Source organism: Halichoerus grypus, chromosome 6 (genome assembly GCF_964656455.1).
Source record: "Halichoerus grypus chromosome 6, mHalGry1.hap1.1, whole genome shotgun sequence".
NCBI lineage: Eukaryota > Metazoa > Chordata > Mammalia > Carnivora > Phocidae > Halichoerus > Halichoerus grypus.
The window spans coordinates 172,034,409-172,054,210 of record NC_135717.1 but is presented as its reverse complement, the minus strand read 5'-3'; the positions used below and the strand labels follow the sequence as shown (position 1 = coordinate 172,054,210).

The 19,802-nt window shown below is 56.9% G+C and overlaps 1 protein-coding gene across 2 annotated transcripts in view; it reads right to left on the bottom strand.

Moving 5' to 3' along the window:
• Nucleotides 1-1,426: 1,426 nt before the first annotated feature.
• The window catches only part of SREBF2 (sterol regulatory element binding transcription factor 2), a 65,089-nt gene continuing 46,713 nt past the window's right edge, over nucleotides 1,427-19,802 (bottom strand). For both annotated transcript variants that reach the window (XM_036098271.2, XM_036098272.2), the window contains exons 11-19: nucleotides 19,277-19,446; nucleotides 13,962-14,130; nucleotides 12,705-12,822; nucleotides 11,753-11,862; nucleotides 10,228-10,360; nucleotides 7,642-7,810; nucleotides 5,403-5,588; nucleotides 3,628-3,739; nucleotides 1,427-3,155 (exon numbers count right to left, since the gene is read on the bottom strand). In XM_036098271.2, the coding sequence (XP_035954164.1) occupies nucleotides 2,935-3,155; nucleotides 3,628-3,739; nucleotides 5,403-5,588; nucleotides 7,642-7,810; nucleotides 10,228-10,360; nucleotides 11,753-11,862; nucleotides 12,705-12,822; nucleotides 13,962-14,130; nucleotides 19,277-19,446 (1,388 nt within the window). In that variant the 3' untranslated portion in view covers nucleotides 1,427-2,934. The remainder of the gene's footprint in view (nucleotides 3,156-3,627; nucleotides 3,740-5,402; nucleotides 5,589-7,641; nucleotides 7,811-10,227; nucleotides 10,361-11,752; nucleotides 11,863-12,704; nucleotides 12,823-13,961; nucleotides 14,131-19,276; nucleotides 19,447-19,802) is intronic.

The window sequence follows — 19,802 nt, the reverse complement described above, 5'->3', positions numbered from 1 at the left end:
CCTTACAAAAGCTCCATGGGTGTGTGCCTTTATAGATGAGGAAATTGAGGTTTTGAGACCTAAGTAACTTGCCAAGGTCACCCAGCTGATTAGGACTCTTCTGTCTTCTGCAACTGTGAATCTGATGAACGGCAGGCAGGGCAGTCTGGGGACGAAGGAAGGTCTGAATGTGTGTGCTGGCAGGACTGGGGTGGGGCGGTGCTGCTCCCCAGGAACAGGCAGTCTCAGATCTTCCTCCTGGCAGGGCTGCCCTGAGGCCCCCCAGCCCCCAGCTCTTCACCTGGAGGAGGGCCCATCTCACTCTTCTGGCTTTTGAGGAATCCAAGGCCCAGAAGCCACAGGACAGAACAGAGCCAGGAGTCCGGTCCTGCCTGCAGTGAGGACCCCTATGGCTGGTAGGGGAGACAGTCCTCACACCCTCAACTGGGGGCGGGCTGTCCCGGGCCTATCCTGCAGCTGTGTAGAGAGCCGGGGGAGGAGGGTGGGTGCTGAGTCATGGAGCCTGCAGAGACTCACAAAAGGATCAGGTTCCTGGGCACAACGGCCACAGCCACCCACCCTGGTGACACAGGCCCTGACAGGTGGGTGCAACCCCTGTTCATTTTCAGTCCCAAGGACCCTAGATCTCCATCCCAGGGGGGCCAGGCTGAGGCTACGGGCAGGGCCGCCACCGGAAATGCTGCAGCTGGGCCCCTCCTGGCTGCTCTGGCCCTTGGGACCCTGTGGCCTGCTGTGACTCATTTCTCAGCCAGGCCAGGTCACAGACCTTGCTCTCCCCGCCCCAGACTCCTCCCCAGGTCACTTCGGACTCCTCCTCCTCCCGCCCACTGCTGCCTGTGGTCTTGCCCTCAGCTGCCCCACGAGGCACTTAACTATAAACCGGTACTTCGTGTGTCGTATCACTGAAACCCGCCAACAGGTCTGCGGGGACTTGGTCAAAGGTGGGGACTGTCATCCCTGTCGCGCACACATGGAAGTGGAGCGGAGGTGAGGTCCTGCCCCAGGTGACCCAGCTGGGAAGTACGGGAGCTGGACTTGGATGTGACTGGCGGACCAGGAAGGGGAAACTAAGGGGCAGCCCACCCAGTAGGGGGGAGATTTATCTTTGAAGGGTGAGCACACACGGGCTTAGCACCCCAAATCCCAAACCCCCGCTGCCGTGAGCGGCCAGCTGTGTCCTGGTACAGGGACGTCGGCCTCCAGCAGCGCCTCGGGCTGCCCTTCTATCCCAGGCTCCGTCCCGGCAGTGGCGTCGGAAGGAAGGGGACGGTGTGGGTGGGGGAGGAAGGTCCTTCCGACTGAAACCTTCCAGGGGCCTCTCAGCAGAGAGGGAGGGGCTGTGCTCAGTCCCTGACCCCCCGGAAGCCAAGCCACGCAGCCACCTAGTCATGACAGCGGTCACACTACAGACCCCACACGCCTCCTGCTGGGTGGTACCAATCTGTGTTTATTGAGTAACCTACATCCAGGACACAGTGAATGATTCCATATCAAGGAAGCCATAGGTGTAGCCCCTTTTCCGTGAAAAACCACCCCCTCCCACCCCTAAACAATAATGAGAAAAGGCACGGTATATACACATGACACAAGGGCTGGCTCATGGCGGGGGTAGGGCGGGGACCACAAATGACTGTGTGTGGGGAGGGGCAGCAGAGACAGAAAGGGGGTAAGGTCCAAGCCGAGCCATTCCAGCCTGCACTCGGCATCAGGGGGAGCCCCCGCTGCGTGCACCCCCCAGTCTGTGCTGGGGCCCCTGCACAGGCGGGGAGGGAAGGCAGCCCCTCTCAGCCTCACAGCAGGCTCTGGGGTCTCAGGCAGTCCTCGGGTCCTGCTAGAAATGGCCTCAGGGGAGGAACCAACCCGGGTGGGGGGATCCAGAAAAGTGGGACTTTTCCTCCCAGGACCCCCGTCAAGGCAGGGGGCCTTATTCCTAGTGTCTACCCCAAAAAGGGATGGAGAGGGATTGGGGGTTGGTCCCTGCCACCCTGGCTTATTTTCAGGTCCAGAATTAGGGATAAAAATAGACTGGAGGTGGAGTTGGAGGAAGGAGTTGGGGTGGGAGGGAATTGAGAACCCACACTGAAGGCCCCTGGTCCTCAGTCCCGCTGGGTGGCTTCATGTCTCCCAGCCCCCTGGGCCTACCCTGAGCTTGGGCTGGCATCCCAGGGGGCGGGGGGAGTGGGAAGGAACAGGACAAGTAAATAAGATACCATTTATTTTTTAAAAAATTAAAAAATAATTCCGACATTATTTCATCCAACCCCAGGCCTGCCCCCTGCCTCCCACTTGCCTCCCCAGGGCTGGGCTCCCCTCCTTCCTTGGCTGTCCTGTGTAATAAAGAGAAAACAATGAACTGGCTTTGTCAGGCACAGGGGAGGGGACACAGACCCAAGGGGAGAAATAAAGATGCCACAGCAACTCAGCCCTGCATCACGGCAAACCCAAGCACACGGATATAAAAACATCTGTATAAAAAGGGGGAAAGGGGCAAGCTGGGCACAGTGCCAAGGGTGAAGCGCTCTGGTGCCCAGAGACCTATGTCCCCCACGGGGAAAGCCTGATAAAAAACCAGGAAGCAGGAAAGGGGGCTGTTCGGGGAGAGAAGAGCTGGGAAGGGTTGAGGGCTGGAGGCAGGGGCCAAGCAGGCTGGGAGCCCCCCGCCGCTTTCAAGTCAGGGAGCTCCTCAATGCCTGCCCTGCCCTGGCTTTCCTCTGCCAGCCCCGCGGGCCCCGGGACCACGGCAGCTCTCCACAGCAGCTCTGGGGGGCTCGGCCCAGGGGCCTACCAGGCTGAGGTGGTCCACCAGCCTCGGCAGGCGACAGCTCCGGAGACAAGGCTCATCCCACAACTCCCAGAGGGAGCAGGGCGAGAGACCGAGAGACAGAGGGAGGAGGGCGAGGGAGGCAGCGGGCTGAGGTGGGCAGAGCCCAGGGGTCAGGAGGCGGCGATGGCCGTGCCGCCCCCCAGCTTGACAATCATCTGCTGGCAGTCGTTGCATGAGCGCCGGTCACCCGCCTTCTCCAGGGTGCGGGCCGCCTCAGCCAGCAGCACCGCCCGCTGGCCCGGGGAGGAGAGGAAGGACAGCGGAAGGTGGCGGCAGGCCAGGAGGATGGCGGTGGCCCGCTCTCGCTGGCCGGGCCAGGTGTCCACCTCTCCTGCGGGAAGGGCGAGATACGTGGAGGGACCAGTCACCGAGAGCCCTCCAGGACGCAGGGGCTGTTCCAAGGGCTTGCTGTGGGCACGCTTATGGGACCTCAGGCACCCAGTGAGGTGGGTTCCAGTGCCCGCCCCGGGCCACGGACGACCGCGGAGGATCGTGGCTGGTACCCTGCAGCTAGTACTCGGTGGTGGGTGGGAGACGCCCCCCCATGCAGTGTGGCTCCGGGGACACGCCCCCCCCCTCCAGTGCTGGGACAACATCTCCCCGCTCCTGAGGCTAGACCCACAGCCCGACCAAACCGCAGCCTTCCGGCGTTCCCAGCTTCTCCCCAGCAGCCCCCGCCGAACCGAGCCTCGGGCTGCTCCTGTTCTCGCGCCCCCCCCCCCGAGAACACTGCAGTGGGGCTACCCGCTGGGGCTCAGGCAGGGGCCCCAGCAGGCCCAGGGCCGGGGTGCCGGCCGGCTCACCGTGCTTGGTGCTCTGCGCGGCGCGCCGGCGGAGGCTGTGCTCCAGCAGCTGGTGGGTGCGGGTGGGGCTGGCTCCCGCCATCAGGCGCACGGTGGCTTCGTGCAGGAACACCTGGGGAGGCGCAGGGGGACACGGCCGTTCGGACCCCAGCAGGTGCCTCTCCCGGCACCTCAGCGGCCGCCCCGACGGCAGCCCTTCCGCCCACACGACCCTGCCCTGCTCTCCCCGTGCTCACTGAGCCTTCCAGTCCCAGCCAGGAGCGGGGAGCACGGCACAGGCAGGCTGGGGGGGGGGCAGCCGTGAGCCTGAGCCAGGAAAGACGAAGAGGACTGCTCCCCTCTCTGGACACAGAGAGAGCACGGACACGCCCCCTGGGTTGGAAGACAAGAGGCCTGGGTGCAGCCTCAAGTCCTGGGGGGGCTGCCTCCAGCTTGAGACCCGGGTGGGGTGAGGCAGGGGCAGCAGGAGGGGGGGCTAGCTGGGTGGGCACCAGGGAGGCTTGGTCCTGTTTCCTTCAGTTGCTTCAGAAAGCGAGGCCAGAAGGTTTCCAGGTGCAAGTGCAGCTCTTCTGTAAATACGAGTCACTGGGGAATGGGAGGCCAGGCCTAGATCTAGGATTCCTTAAAATCTCAAGGCTCCTTTATACCTTCGTATCTCCATCTGTAGGAAGGCTACGGGGGGGGCACTAAAGAGTGTCAGCAGCGGGCAAGCAGGGTGGAAATGGTGTCTCAGGAGAAGGCCTGTGATGCCAGCCGCGCCCCGAACAGACCACGGGGCCCCGAACCCTAGGGCACACTCCTCTTGTCCCCAGCGGAGGGTGGGTCCCCGGTGATTATGTGTGTTTTGTCCACTGTCCGTCCTGGCTCACTGCACACGGGAGCCACATGTGACCCTGTGAGGGCCCAAGGAGCAGGCAGCCTTGCTCGTTCGTGCCCTTCCCCCACCCTCACTGACACTTCTGCCCTTCTCACTTGAGATTTTCGAAAGTAATTCAGGCAAAACCATGGTGAGTACATTACTCTAATTAGCAATAAAAATAAAACAAGGAAATTATTTGGGTCCAATAAGCCCAATTATACAACTGCCCTCAGGGACTTCTCAGATCCTGTGGCTGGCACCACGGGGATGTGACGGGCGGTCAGGCGGCAGAACCACAGCCCCCAGCGGCTCAGGAAAGGAATGAAATGAAGTTCTAGGAGGATTCTGTCACTCTGACACCAGTTAGAAAAACCAGAGCAGAGCTCTCTCCGTGCCCTTCCCAGCCATCCCAGGGCCAGAGCTCCTGCCACCCTCGCGCTCCGCAGGTTCCGCAGGTGAGGGGCACTCTGCGCGCAGGTGAGGGGCACCCCGCCTATGGGCCACGCGGCCTGCTCGCTGCCACGCCCCAGGCCCGGGGTACCCCACTAACACATGCAGAAGGGGAGACCCAGGGGCGCCTGGGTGGCTCAGTTGGTTAAAGCGATTGCCTTCGGCTCAGGTCATGATCCTGGAGTCCCAGGATCGAGTCCCGCATTGGGCTCCCTGCTCAGTGGGGAGTCTGCTTCTCCCTCTGACCCTCCCCGCCCTCATGTACTCTCTCTCTCATTCTCTCTCTCTCAAATAAATAAATAAAATCTTTAAAAAAAAAAAAAAAAAGAAGGGGAGACCCAGCCCCCGGCCCAGCGCTCGACAGGCTAGCTGGCAGACCTCAGAGGACCCACTCTGCAACCCCACACTGGCGCCCCACTGGGTTCCAGGGCGCCCCCCCCGCCCTTCCCTGCCGGCCGGGCCTCACCTTACGGTACGCCGGGCGGAAGCTGTGTGCCAGCCGGCGCAGGCTGCCCAGGTCCCGCTGGAAGCCGGCCAGTTCAGCACCCGATGCGTGGTACGGCTCGCCCAGGGCCTGGCTGGCTCCTGCCTGCTTCTGCCAGAGTGCTGTCCTCAGCGACAGTAGCAGGTCACAGGTCAGCAGCTGGACCACCTGTCGAGTGAGCCACGAGGGAGGAGAGAGGTGACTGGCCTATTGCTGGGACAGGGATCCCCGCAACTCTCAGGTGCTCCCCAGCCCGACACTCAGCAGCGCCAGGAGGAGTGGAGAGTCCCAGAGGGGCAGCAGCCTGGGAGACACGCCACAGGGAGCAAGGGAACAGCTCAAGGGTGAACTCGGGCTCACGGCACCTGGTCCTTTCCGTGGCCGCAGGTGGGAGATCTGTTCTTCCCATTCTGTGGGGGAGGAAGTGAGGCCCAGAGAGGGGCACAGCTTGTGTGTCAGGGCTCTGACAGAAGGCAGAGGTTCCTCCCACCTCACAGGAGCACCCCCGCGGCTGGCCTGGAGGCCCAGATACCCAAAAGGCGCCACGGCCCTGCCCCTCAAGTAGGATCGAAGGGCCTGAAATGGAAGCATAGCCAGGAGATGGAGGAGGAGGAGAGGCTCACGTCAAGAGAAGGCAGCCAAGGCTCGGCCCGAGTGGTCCCTAGGGTTGGGGAAACGGGAGTGAGAGCAGGTGGAACCACGGAGCAGTTGAATGCTTGGTTTAGCCCCACAGACCTAAATCAATTGTGGTTTTGCCACCAACCAGCACACGACTAAACCTCCCGGCCTCAGTCTCCTCATCCATGGAAAGGGCACCACAAGGCTGTTGTGGTACATGAGGGCACTGTGTGTGTGTCCCGCGCCCGGGCTTGGGGAGCAGTCAATGCCAGCCGCTGCAAGCATGGACGCCGCACGAGTGGGGGCCCACGAGGCCGGGCCGCCTGCCTGGCTCCCGTCAGCACCAGGGAGCAGTGAGGGCGAGGAGGCAGCCCAGTCCTTTTTGAGGGGGGTCACACGTGGCCCTCCAGTTCAGATGGGCTTCCTGAGGATATTCCCCTTCTTGCCCCTTCGCCAGGGCACTGGACCCAACCTGGACCCTGCCTCGTGCCTGCCCAGTGTCCTGTCCCTTTGCCACTGTGTTTTCTGGCTGATGATAGCCTCAGGGGGACACGGATGAGGCCTTCCTCTTCAAACAAAACCTGACACTTCTAAGAGGTGAGCGCTACAGGGAGCACCTGTGGATGGGGGTAGCAGCCTGGGGCTGGATTATGTCCTTTGAGAGATGCCTGGCTCCATGGGGTCTCCTTCTTCTCGGCCCATTTTCCCATAGAAAATGCCCTAAGGGTGCCGCGGCCTCTCTCACGTTCCCCAAACTCAGCTGAGACTCTCTGGTTCTCTCACGAAGACAAACTCTACAGGAGACCAGCAGCGGAGAGGCACCAAGTGAGAGGGGGCTCCTCCACGGGCCTTTATTCTTGGGCCCTCCCTGCACATGGCTTGTCCCGTAGGGCTGGCACGCTTCCTGGGCTCACCCCAGGATCTGAGGGCCCTGAGCACCTCTTAGCCGGAAGTGCCCCGCTAGCCACTGGGGACCAAACCTCAGTGAAGGTCTGAGTCTAACCCTCGAGGTCACAGCTCGTCCCTCCCTTTGTGGAGGGAAACCATGCTCCTGAGTGAGCTTTTAGTTGTGGGCACTCCTGCCCTCCCCTCCGCCGGGACGGGCAGGCCTTGGGATCCAGCAGTGACCACAGTGCCCCCTAACAAGGCCTGGGGAGGGAGAGTCTCGAGGGCCAGGCAGGCCTCTGTGATGCACTGTGGAAACATTGCATGGGTACGACCAGAACATGCAATGCAACTACAATGCACCGCAGCTGCCCGCAAGGACGCGTGCGTCTGGCCACGGAGGTGCCCGGGGCATGTGCGGGAGCGTGCAGGCACCCAGTCGAAGGCTGGCCTGCAGCGACCGGGGGAAGTCGTGCAAGCTGCCTGGAGCAAACGCAGAGCCCTGGCCAGCAGGATCCGGGACTCAGGGAACCCAGCAAAAGTGCAGGTGGAAACATACTTGCCCGAAGGACTAAAAGGGACCCCAACTGGGCCAGAACTGCTGGCCTGGTTTGCCTTCTGGACAGCCCCACAGGCCGGGTAAGCTCCAGGTGGGTCGGAGTGTTCTCCCCACCACAGCTGAGCTCCTCCCCCAGGCGCCAGGCCAGCTCGCACTCACGTGGTTGAGGGTGAGGTCGCAGGTGGCCCCGCTCACGTTGAGGCTGCTCCAGAGGCGGCCGCTGGCCCTCTCACAGTGGCAGAAGGCACTCTGCTGCCCGTCCGCCTTCCCAGAGAGTGAGGTGTGCATAGCTCTGCAGGTGTGGAAGACGGCCTTCACCAGGGGGCTCCTGGGCAGTGGGGGGGAGAGGCAAGAGGTCAGCGAGTGTCACCTGGGCAGCAAGAGGGGCCTGAGCTGGTGACACGTGGGTCTGTCCACTCAAATGCCGCCATAATCGCTCCAGATCCGAAGTGCCAGCCCTGAATGAGGGTGGGGCTCCCCCCCCAGCAGCTCCTTCATTCAGGGAGTGGTGGCAGAGCCCCAGGCCTGGCGATGCAGCAGCCAACAACCCAACTCCCTGCCTGCGGGCGCCCACTTTCTAGTGCAGGAGTCAGAGAGAACACGCACTGAACACTGAGATGTACGCGCCATGAAAGAAAGTCAAGCAGAGGAAGAAGGTGGCATCTTATGAGGCATGGTGGTCAAGGATGTCCTCTCTGGAAGAGAGAGACCTGAGGAGACAGGAGTGAGCCGTGTGGCTAGGGAGGATTCCAGGCAGAGGAGCAACAAGTGCAAAGGCCCTGAGTCCTCCCTGATGCATGGAGAATACCCAGGGGCCGGCGTGGCTGGAGGGAAGGAAACAAGGGGAGCAGAGGGAGGGCAGGCCCTTCGCAGCCGAGCCACGGCCCCCATCCCCAGTCTGCTTCCGGCTGCTCCAGGACGCAGGCCCCCGGAGCTCACCTCCTTTTCCTTTCCCACTCGTGCGCCTCTGCAGACGGGGTCGCAGGGCAGTGCCCCCTCTCACCAACTTGCCTCCTGAGGCTTAATCCATCTGCTGTGCCCCCTGGGCTGCCTTCTCCTGTCCTGCCCCCTGGGCCAGGCCCTTTGTACCTACCTCTGGTCCCCCTGACACCGACCTGTGGTTGCCGGGCCTCCCTCCCACTGGCCCAGAACCCCTCCCCGTGAAGAGGCGCGCTGGCTGCCTCACAGAAGCACGACCGGCTTGGTGAAGGCAATCGCACCAGCTGCCCACAGGACAAGTGCCCACACAGGCCAGGCCGCTATCAATCCGCTCGGGGCTGCGACCGGCTCTCGTGTGCACTGGGGCCTCTCAGAACTCAGAACGCAGCTGCCACCAAGAGGGCCTCAGTTAAGCACCCACTCAATAAACCATGGAGCCAGGAAGGGGTGTGGGAGACCTGGGGAAAGGGCATGTGACGGAGAGGAAAGGATCAGAGACCCAGGCTCAACCAGCAGGACTGCCACTAAAGAGCCACCTGACAGTCAAACAATCTACCTGTGCCTCAGTTTCCTCCTCTGTAAAGTGGCCACAATCCCACTTGTTGCCACCTATGGTGGCATGAAGTATTGACTCCATTATTTGCACCTGCTCTCTGAGGGGCCATTCCCTCAGAAGCTGGGTGTTCAACTCCCTAGAGAAACGGAGCTTCTTCTCATACAGCAGATCGGGGAGAGGCCTGGGGAGGCTGGGGATGGGAGAGGGGTCTCACGGCATCGTTATCCCTAAAGAGCAAAGGGACCCCAGAGGGACTGAATTCAGGGGGAGGAATGTCTGCTGAGGGTCTTAGCGGATGCCAGGGCTCCGCTGCTTACACGAGGGGACTCTGGACGATTGACCTGCCATGTCCTCAGGCACACTGGCTGGGAGACAGCACACACAGGGTGGAGTGCAAGGTGGGTGCTGACTGGTCAGGGTGCTTAAAAAACAGGTTACTTAAGTGAAATTGGGGTGTCAGACCTACCTCAGAGAACCTGCCTAGACCTACTTTTCTCAGCTCCTTTCTGCTTTCCTGGTTAATGCTCTGCTTGACAGGAAATGTTTCAGCCTTGGCTCTGAGGACCAGACCTGGTGGGGCTTTTCTGTCTTGGAGCATTCTACTACTTCTCTGGAGTTGCAGAAGATGTTAGGGACGCTCAGGCAGAAACAGCCCGTGTCAGCAGGCACGGTGGAGCGTCACTATGGGCCAAATGCTCCCAAGAGGCAGGCGTGAGTCCCCCAAGAGGAAGGTCAAAAGCTCTCTGGTTAGGCCTCGTGCTACAGGCCCAAGGCCCTTTTAGTGACAGGGCTGATGGGGGGCTAAAAGGCAGCTGGAAGGAAACTGGAGACCATGCTGGCCCACGAGAGAAGGTTCTCGGGCCCTCCCAAGCCCTGAGCTGGCCGTGAGCCATCACCACACTGCCTGGCTTCTCCAGGAGCCTCTGAAGACACCAGCAGCCACACTGCTCTCCCTCCAGCCTGGGGCTCCGTGGGGGATGGGGGAGGAGGCCCCGGAACTAGCAGTGACAGCTGCTGGGACAACAGACGCACAGACGGGGTCCTCGCCAAGCTCCGTTTCTCCGTGCTGCCCTCCTCCTCCCTCTCGCTTTCTCTCTCCATCTACCATGTAGTCCCCAGGCTGCCTGACCTTTCACCCCAGTGACCACTCAGACCTGCTCGCTCCTGCTAACATGGAGAAGGGAGCCTGGCATGCCTGGCCTCTGGGATTCCCCCCCCCGAGAGGTAAGTGGTCAAGGGGGCTTACGCACTCTGTCACTTCCAGGGCTTTGGGGACACGCTCTACTTCAGTAAAATGAGCGCGTACAGCGGCATCGTCTCCCTGGAGCCAGCTGATGGCCACAGTGATGGCGGATGTCCACCACCGACAGATGACATCTGGACCTAGAAGGGAACAGTACCAAACACGACTCCGGCACCCGCAGATTGACAGCGCTCAGTCCGGCTGCGTGCGCCCAGTTCCTGTGTGCACGAGCCATCACTACCTTCTGCAGATGGGCTGGGGACCTTTGGGTGGCCCCTCATACAATTCCGGTGGGACATGAGCCAGCACTATCTTTTGGAAAGGGTTTGGCAACGTGTATCAAGAGCCTTAAAGATGCTCACTCCCATTAATCTAGTAACCCCATTTTGGGCAACCTATCATCCAAAAATTGGCCTAAACAGAGAAAAAAAAGAGTAACAAAGATGTTCACTGCAGTGTAACTTTTAAAAAAAATTTATTTATTTGAGAGAGAGTGCAAGAGAATGCGCGCACACGCATGCGCATGAGCAGGGAGGAGGGGCAGGGGGAGAGAATCTTAAGCAGGCTCCCCGCTGAGCGATCTCACCACCCTGAAATCAGGACCTGAGCCAAAATCAAGAGTTGGACACTCAACCGACTGTGCCTCCCAGGCGCCCCTTTAGTGTAATTTTTAAGTAAAATGCTGGAAACAACCTGAATCTCCAACAGTCATGAAAAATGGGGCTTCCCAAGTGTTTGCAGTAAGAGGCTCTTGTTAGAATCTTGTCTTTCCCTCTCAGAGGCTCAGTTTTCCCAGCTGCAGAATGACGGTGCTAGTGGTCTCGCCATGCCAGGGGTGGGGGGCGGAAATGTAAGATAAAAGGCGGAAGAGCCTGTGCTTTCCCCAAGACAGTCCACAGGGTCAGAGGTCAGGGGTGGCTGCTTTTCTGGAATCTTTTCCTCCCCGGGGAGAATGGCCAGAAGGGAGCCTGATAGCCCCCCTGTCCCAGCAGCCCCAGAAAGAGCTGCTACACCATCATCCTGCTGGCCGTCTAGGGACAGAAGCAAAGACTGTCCTGGGGCCAATGTCCTGTTCAGCAGGCTGCACTGGCTCGGCCGATGCGGAGCTGCAGAGCAGTACAGATAACCGGACGAAAAAGCCTCTTCAGCAGAGAGTGTCAGACCCAAAAGCAGCCTTGGGGGCCACTGTGCATCTGAGAGTGAGCCACCACCAGCCCCCGGTGTCTGGACCACTTGCTGCCCAGTCTGGGTGCTTGGGAAGGTTACTGCCTCACTCAGCCAGGGCCCAGGAAAGAGATTCACTGCTCCTCGTCCCACTTCTAGGAGAATCATGATTTCCTGTCCCCGAATGCCACCCACCAGGGGGTACCTATGGGCTGGGGCTACGTGCAGGCCACAGATACACACCTCAGATCCAGAGAAGATTCCCAAGTGCACACTCATAACTGCCCCGGACCCCCTAGGACAAACGGGCTGTGAAGGAGTGAATTAAGCAACACGAGGCCCGCAGAGCCACCCTGCAGAATGCTTACCAAGGGCTGACTTGAGCACGGAGCTGCTGGAGAAGGGTGGGGTCACAATCCCCACAGAGTCCACAAAAGAATTAAGTAATTTCAGGTACTCCAGAGCATTAGAGAACTCACTAGAAAGAAAAGAAACGGTCCCCCTGTATCATCAATCAGAACGTACAGAAGGCCCCCCCTCATGCCTGGCTTCGACGCTCCAGTTTAAGACCCAATGGCCATTTTGGTCCCTTCCCCTGCATCACGCCAGACACACCCTGAGCCCGGCCCCCAACGCTGTTCCCAGTCTCCACAGGCCTTCTTTCTTCACGTGTCCCTGGGCTGCTCCTGATGCGCCAGCCCTTCTCTTTCATCCCTTGTCCAGCAAAACCTGACTCCTCCCCTCAAGGCCTAGTTCAAATGTCCTCTCCTCCCACCCGTCTGCTGATGTCACGGGGCAGAACTGGCCTCCCTTCCCTGTTCAGGTGCACTCCAGTCGGGACCTGGGCTTTGTAGGACCATGACTTTGGCACCTGTCCGCCCCGCATGTCTCACTCTGAGGAGGAAAGACTATGCTCCATTGCTCTGTAAGAATAAGAAATTGCCTGGCACACTGTATAAAGGTCTGGGTCCCCCAGATGTCTGCCTTCTGCTCAGCCCACCACATTCCATTCCTCTGTCCTTGGCAGGCCTCACCCCCTCCACACCCCAAAAAGCGAAGCAACCCAGTGAGATCTCTGATCTGTTCTAAGAACTGCCTCCACTTGGTGAAGGGATGGGGAAGGCAGCAGCCTCGGTCTGGGGCTAAAGTAAAGAGGTGAGGTCAGAGCTCCCATGGGACTCTCGTGCGGCTGCCAGCTTTGAGAAATAAACACCAAGGAATCATTTGGTTTCCCTGCAGACCCTACACTAGGGCTTGTTTCCTGCCCGGTGTGTGGGCCTCGCAGATGCTGGAAGCAGGGGCCCATCCTGGGGACATTACCAGCTCTCTTCGTCCTGGTCTCCAGCCTTCTTCTTGGCCTGAGGCTTCACCAGTGACTCCACAGCTCGCTCCAGCAGGTTCTTGCAGAAGGCCTGGTGGACCTGGGCAATGGGGTCAGCTGAAGAAGAGGGGAAAGGCCAAAAGGGTCAGATGGTCTTCTCATGAGCCCATTTTGTCTTTGCAGAGAAAACAGAGGGTGGGGAGAGGAACCTGAGAAACAGCTCTCCTCTCTGAATGGGGATCAAACCCCCTTTTCCACCAAAGCCCAGAAGCACTCTGCTCGATAGCTGGAAGGTGGGGGGAGATGTGGGGGAGCGGTGCTGTGTCTCCTGGCACAGTACTCAGTACCTCCATTCAAGGTTGGGGTTGCAAGCCTTATCAGTAAACAGAAAGTGGGAAGGTGGATAGTCAGCCGAGGAGAACAAAGTGGTGGCTGCTGCCTTGACATGACATGGAAGACCTGCTCCTGTTTTCCAGGCCTTTGTGGCCAGCGATGGTCTGGCTGCGCTGATTAAACGAGTGGCCTTGTAATGCTTGCAACAGCTGTCATGGCCAAGTTCCCAACTGGCAGGCCCAAAGCAGGGTGGCAGCAGCCCCTTCCCTCCCGTCCCATGTGCAGACATGGGGGCCACCATCTGACAGGGACACTTAGGAACACATTCTGGGCAACAAGGCCTAGAAAGAGAGCCTGCATGAGGTGAGAAAGCTTGTGGAAGTCTGCAGTGTAGACAAAGCAGACCGCGGGGATGGAGCTGAGATTTAGGAGGCTTTCACTTGTATCCTTTCTTTTTGGTGTCGTGCGCCATTCTTATACTGAGCCGTAAGTGATTATTTTTGAAAAAAAAGGACAGCGGAAGCTCACGCCCCAGCCATTCCTGCACAACACGCCTCACTCTCCCCAGGCGCGCACTTTAGAGAGGGGAGAGCGCCCGGGAGCAGAAAGCCACCGGCCGCTCATGTTTGAGAGCGGGGCGAGTCGCCTCAGATCACTGTCAAACAGCAGGGACAGCAAGCCAGCATCCCCCCTGCTGCCTGGAGTCCTGTCCCCGTCACCACTCTGAGCACTTGATGACTGCCTGTCGCCTACTGTTCTCTGCTTTCCAGTGGGACCAGCGAACAGCAACTCCACTCATCCTCTGTGTCTCCAAAGCACCCAGAATAAAGGTGAGAACAAGACCGAGTTTGGAGCACAGTCCCCCTGAAGTCCTGGGGGTTCTCGTGGTTTTCTCCAACCCCCAGTGGCTGCAAAATTCTCACCTGGGTTCCTCTGAGCACAGTAGAGACTCTCCTTGGCAGCCGACTTCACCGACCAGCTCCGCTCCATGAAAAACTTCTGGCCCAGGGGGTGACACAGCCAACGTAGTGAGTCGGGGACCGCGCTGCGCTCAGGGCCACACAGGCTCTGGGCTCTACTGAGGAAGTAGCTCTGCGGAAGGACAAGGACCAGGGGTAATTCCACGGTGGCAGAATGCTGGCTGCAGCCACTGTGGGGCTATCAGAAAGCACCGCCGCGGTGGAGACAGGCTGGGGCAAGACCAACAGGAGGGCCGGGCCCCTCGCGTCCGTGGAAGTAAACTCCACCGCTGAAACCAGGGCAAGTGGCTCTGGGGGAGCCAGCTGGACTTGGTGACCAGGTACCACCTCCAACAGGGCCCCCGCTGCACCCTGCCCTGCTCGGTAGGCCTAACCCTCCTGGAATCTCCCTCTGGCCCTGCTGGCATTGAGCCTGCAGAGGTGAGGAGGGGCGGTTCGTGGAGGAGAGGTCACGGAGGCTCCGCAGCTGTATGTCCACCCTCAGCCCTGTGAGGGCCTCCGTGTCCAAGCCAGGTGGCCCCAGCCTGGGGTCCTGGGACTTTTCCTTATCTGTCATTTTAATTACTTATCCTTTAGAATATTTTGAGGCAAAAGAGTGGTCTGCTTTGACTAATTTTTCATCTCTTTTAGCTATGAGTATTAAGAGTATAGAGAAGCACAAAGCAAGTGGCTAGGAACTGTTATTTGTATCACCCTCACTCAGGAAAGCACTGGAGTGATGGGGTAGCCAACGGTTCGTCCAAGGACCCAGGCAGGCACGCGTGTGTATGGCTGATGTCTTTCCCCCCAAAGCTGGCCTTACAAGGGCTTTATCTAGCCCCCTGAAGAGACTTCCGCACCATCCCTAGATGATCCCCTGACGTGAACACCAGCCTGTGAGGGAAGACCGAGAGAGACTCAGAGCCTCTTTGCTGGGCCCTTCGAAGCCAGTGCCCTAATCTCCCAAGCCCCTCCTCTGCCTGCAGGGTAACATCACTCCAGGCCTCCAGGAAGAAGAACTGCAGGCATGCTGTCTACCCAAGTTTTCAGAAATTCTGTCATTTATGGAGTGAGGATATTTTTACTCTAAAATCCATGATTTCCAACCCATACACCCAGTGCAGACAATCTGAATTGAGGAGCTGAGCCGAGAAGGATGGGAGGGAGGGAGGTAGAAGCACAAGACCCAGTGCTCAGAAAATCCAGAGGGGCCACTGGGACAGGCTCGCAGACTTCAACCTTCACACTTCCGCCCTTGCCTCCACAATGAGGGCAGTGCCTCCTTGTCTGGTTCAGGCTGACGGTTCTGACCTTTACTGGGCTCTAAGTAGCCATCAGCTAATATAACGGCTTCAGAAGACTTGAATGCCAGGGTCAGAAATAGCACCGCCAAAGTGCCACTCAGGGAACACAGACTAAGATGACGGACTCTCATGGGGGCGGTAGAGATATGGAGAGTGCTGCCTGAATCTGAGAAAATGACCTGGCCCAACTGCTCTACAGAATCTAATACTGTCACAGCACTTCCCTGAAGTCTCTCATCACGGGACCAGCAGCACTAAGGACCTTCCCTCCTCTCTGCTGACCGCTGTATTTGAGACAGGACACTGGAGAACAAATGCAGAGGAATCCCATGACCTTCTCCTGACCCTCAACAAAGTGCTTGCTGAATCTGAGCTTGTAACTGCAGTGAGGAGCCTGAATGGGACAAGAGGTTGGGGGTGGGGTGGTGGCCATCCCAGGGCCTCTGAGGTCAGAGAACCTTCTCACGGTTACTGATCAGGAAGGGAGCACCGTGCTGCTCCAGGGGAAACTGAAAACAACTGGTCCCTCAGAAAGGCCCAAACGTCACCAAGAAAAGCAGAAACAGGGGCGCCTGCCTGGGTGGCTCAGTCGTTGGGCATCTGCCTTCGGCTCAGGTCATGATCCCAGGGTCCTGGGATCGAGCCCCGCATCGGGCTCCCTGCTCAGCCAGGAGCCTGCTTCTCCCTCTCCCACTCCCCCTGCTTGTGTTCCCTCTCTCACTGTGTCTCTTTCTCTGTCAAATAAATAAATAAAATCTTAAAAAAAGAAAAGAAAAGAAAAGCAGAAACAAAGCCTGGTTAGGTGGTTTTGCAAGGGGAACCCAAAGAATGATCTAGAAAATCATTAAGTTAAAATACATTTTTAAGCTTAATTCTGAAGAAAAACCTCAGTTCTAAGACATCTCAGTGTGTGTGTGCGTGAGCTGGAGTTTAGTGGTTTGAATTAATAAGACATATAAATCCTGGGGTACAATCATCCACAGTATAATTTCTAGAAGGCAAAATGAACGAATAACTTCTGTTGCTCTTTTAATTTCCTTGGCATTATCATCCTATGATAATTTCCCTAAATTTTACAGACATCAGAATCCACCTAAGCTCTAGCCTGGGAGTCCCCTCCCCTCTAACTCATCTGCTAACTGCCAAATGGAGCAGCTGTGGCAGGAGACTCAGAACTGCTTAGATCCTGGGAGCCACCCTACAGTCCCTAGCGAGTCCCAATTCTACATTGTGTCCTCCCACACCAGGCTTACCCGATGGTTCTCAAACTGTGTGCCAAGGCACCCCAAAGCACTATAGGGAACCCGCAGGGGCGCCACGGGATATTTCACATTTCTGAGGTAAATACAGCCATGCCCAACATGAGTCAGACACCATGTAAACTACTAAATGGTGGTAGTTTGAAGTCTCGATGTGAGACTGCACGACCTTCCTCTGGAAGATGTCTTATCTTCATAAAGCTGAGTTTTTAGAGGCTATCGTAATAAAACGCAAGCGCTGTCTGAAAATCAGAAGTTGGTGGTGTTACTCTGATTTCAAAGTTTGAGAAGGTATGCAACACCCAACAGACACGTGTACCTCAGGAGTCAGTAATAATCAAGAAAAAAAAAATACTATTTCTTCTTTCAATTTTGTGTATATTTCTTTAACGGCTACTAAATTGTTAAGACATAAATGTGTATTAAGATGTCTGTACCTAACTGATTTAATAAACAGAACTGTTAGGTATTTCTGTTGGCCCAGGGCAACCACGAAAAACTTACTGAGACACAAAGGGTGCCATGAACTGAGAAAGACTGGGAACCTCTGGTCTAAACCATTTTCACAGAGGCCAGCCCTCTGTTTGCCCTCAGAGCCTGACTCATTTGCTAGCTAAATATATTCGACTGGATTCAAAGCTGCTTCCTCTTTAGGAAAGTACTGTCTGGGTCTCTCAGTCTGGCCCCTCTCAAGAGAAGCCAACAGAGGAAAGGGGCGGTTACTTTCCTAGAAATCAGTTCCTCTCCTCGGCCCAACCTTACTGAAAATGCAAATATGGCGATAGCACGGTGTTCCAGGTACTGATGCCCTCTGAGCGAGCATCAGCACTTCTAGAGAGTTCACCTCAGGAGAAACTTGTACAAGTGGGCGAGGAGAGCGTGAGGTGACCCTGTCTGCAGCACCGTAACTGCAAATACGGGAAGCAGCAGCTGAGGTGATCAGGATGGTGGTCACCCTGGCTGGAGGCCGTGGGACAAGGGGGATTCGCTGACTGCAAGGAGGCCCAAGGAATGCTTCTGGGGTCCTGGTCATGCTTTGTTCTTGATCTGTCTGCTGGCTGTGTGAGTGTATTCACTCTGTGAAGTCACTGAACTGTTATTTATGATTTGTGTACTTTTCTACATGCATATTATACTTCAATAAAAAGTTTACAGAAATAACAAATAAGAAGCAGATTAAATTATGGTGCCAGAATTCAGAATAATGGTTATCTCTGTAGGGGGCAGTGTGAGTTTGAAAGCCTGCTAGGGGGTGAAGGGAAGTTCTACTTCTTCTTTTTTTAAAATATTTTATTTTTAAGTAATCTCCATACCCACTGTGGGGCTCGAACTCACATCCCCGAGATCAAGAGTCACATCTTCCACCGACCAAGCTGGCCAGGGGCCCTGCAAGTCCTACTTCTTGATCTGGGCAGTTGCTGTTACATGGGTGGGTTCACTTTGTGAAAATTCAACAAGCTGTAAATTAAAATGTACACATTTTTCTGTGTGCATTGTATTTCGATAAAATTAATGTCTCCAAAACACTTTTTGGGGGCAGAGAAGTTACAAGTGTGATGACATCGGCCCAGAGCACCAGGACAAACAAATGGGATAGGGAAGTGGCCCAGCCCATGCATCCTGCTCTCAGCCTCAATGGGCCTTGCCCAGAAATGCCACCTTGCCTTCCTCTAAGACTGGGTCAAGAGCAGTATGCTCTCTGGGCAGCCGAATGAGCCCCAGCCTTGCACTCACCCACTGCCATTAAGGCCTGTTCCTCCTCTGGATTCCCTGCCAGACTGTGTGCTCCCTGAGGACAGGGCGAATATTCTGCACACCATTGCATTTCCACTCCAGGGAATGCCTGGTCCAGAGCAGGGACTCGGTAACATTTGCTGAATAAATGTCTTATCTAAGGTCACTGAAATAGGGGCGAGACACAGAAAATACACTGGGCTTTCCCGTGCCCTCTGTCACCTAGACTGGGGTGACACACTTTAGGAAACATCAGTGTCGCCACAGGGCATGTTCCTTTTCATCAGCTCATCAGTGCCACGGCTGAGATATGGCAACAAATGGAGATGTGATCACTCTGTGCTGAACACAGCTGATGTATTCAGCAGCCTACTCAAAGCGGGCACCGAATCAAACGTCTCTTTCTGCTGGAGTAAGAGAAAGCCTGAGGTCAGCAGATGCTCTGAACTAGTTGATAACAAGGACTGTGAATTCCCAAGGCTGATCCCATGCCGGGCACAATGCAGGCGCCTGATAATAGCCATTCCTGCCCCGGGACTGACGTGAGCTCCTCGAAGATGTGTACTGTTTTCCATTTCTGGACTGAGAGTAATAGAAGATAAGCAATAGCTACCTTTTGTGTGAATAAAAACACCAGGAGACACAACCAGAAAATCTCAAAAATTTTTATGACCACTTGAAGAGCAGAAGAGTCATATATTTAACCCCTTGAATATGGGTCACTGTATCACTGAATCAATCTTCTTACTTCAGGCACCAAAATGTCCTGCTTATGCTTATAAGGGCCAGGAGGGGTTTTGTTGTTTTTTTGATCTACTTTGTTTAGTGCCTCAATATTTGTGAAACGACCCACTGACTGAGTATCTACCCGTCTAGGTAGTCGGCCCCCAAAGGCAGGGCCCACACCCGTTTTTGCATCTTAGCTCCTGGCCGGGGAAGGGCGCTTCTGCAAGTCCGCAGAAGGGAGCTGCAGGGTACTCACCGCCAGGAAGCCTAGCTTGCCCCCACACCGAGTCTTGAGCCCCATAGCGGCAGTCAGATGGATCTCAACCAACGTGCTCGGCGGGATTTTCTCTTCTGCACATTCGGCCAAGTTCACGGCGCACAAAGCCATGTGTACATCGGAACAGGCAGATCCTGCAGGAAGCTTCCCTGTGGCAGGCAGAAACAGACGCTGACGTTGACAGATTCCTCCAAACCGAGCTTTTTTCTGTTTTCTCTAGTGTGATCAGAGCAAGAGCACAAGGACTGGAGAAAAGTACTTGAACTCTGTCATCAGATGGTCCTGGCTGGGATGCAAGGCTCTGTGACCGAGTAGCTGTATGTTCCTTTCTACCTCACAGGTTGTTGGGGACGAGAGAAAATGCATGTCAAGTCCCTGACATGTGGCCCATGGGCTGTGGAAACGGGAGCAATTATGATTGCAGGTCGTTGTATGGGACTCCGACGTAGGCACTGTGACACTTTCCAAAACACAACCATGTTCTGCTGAAACATCTTGCATCTCC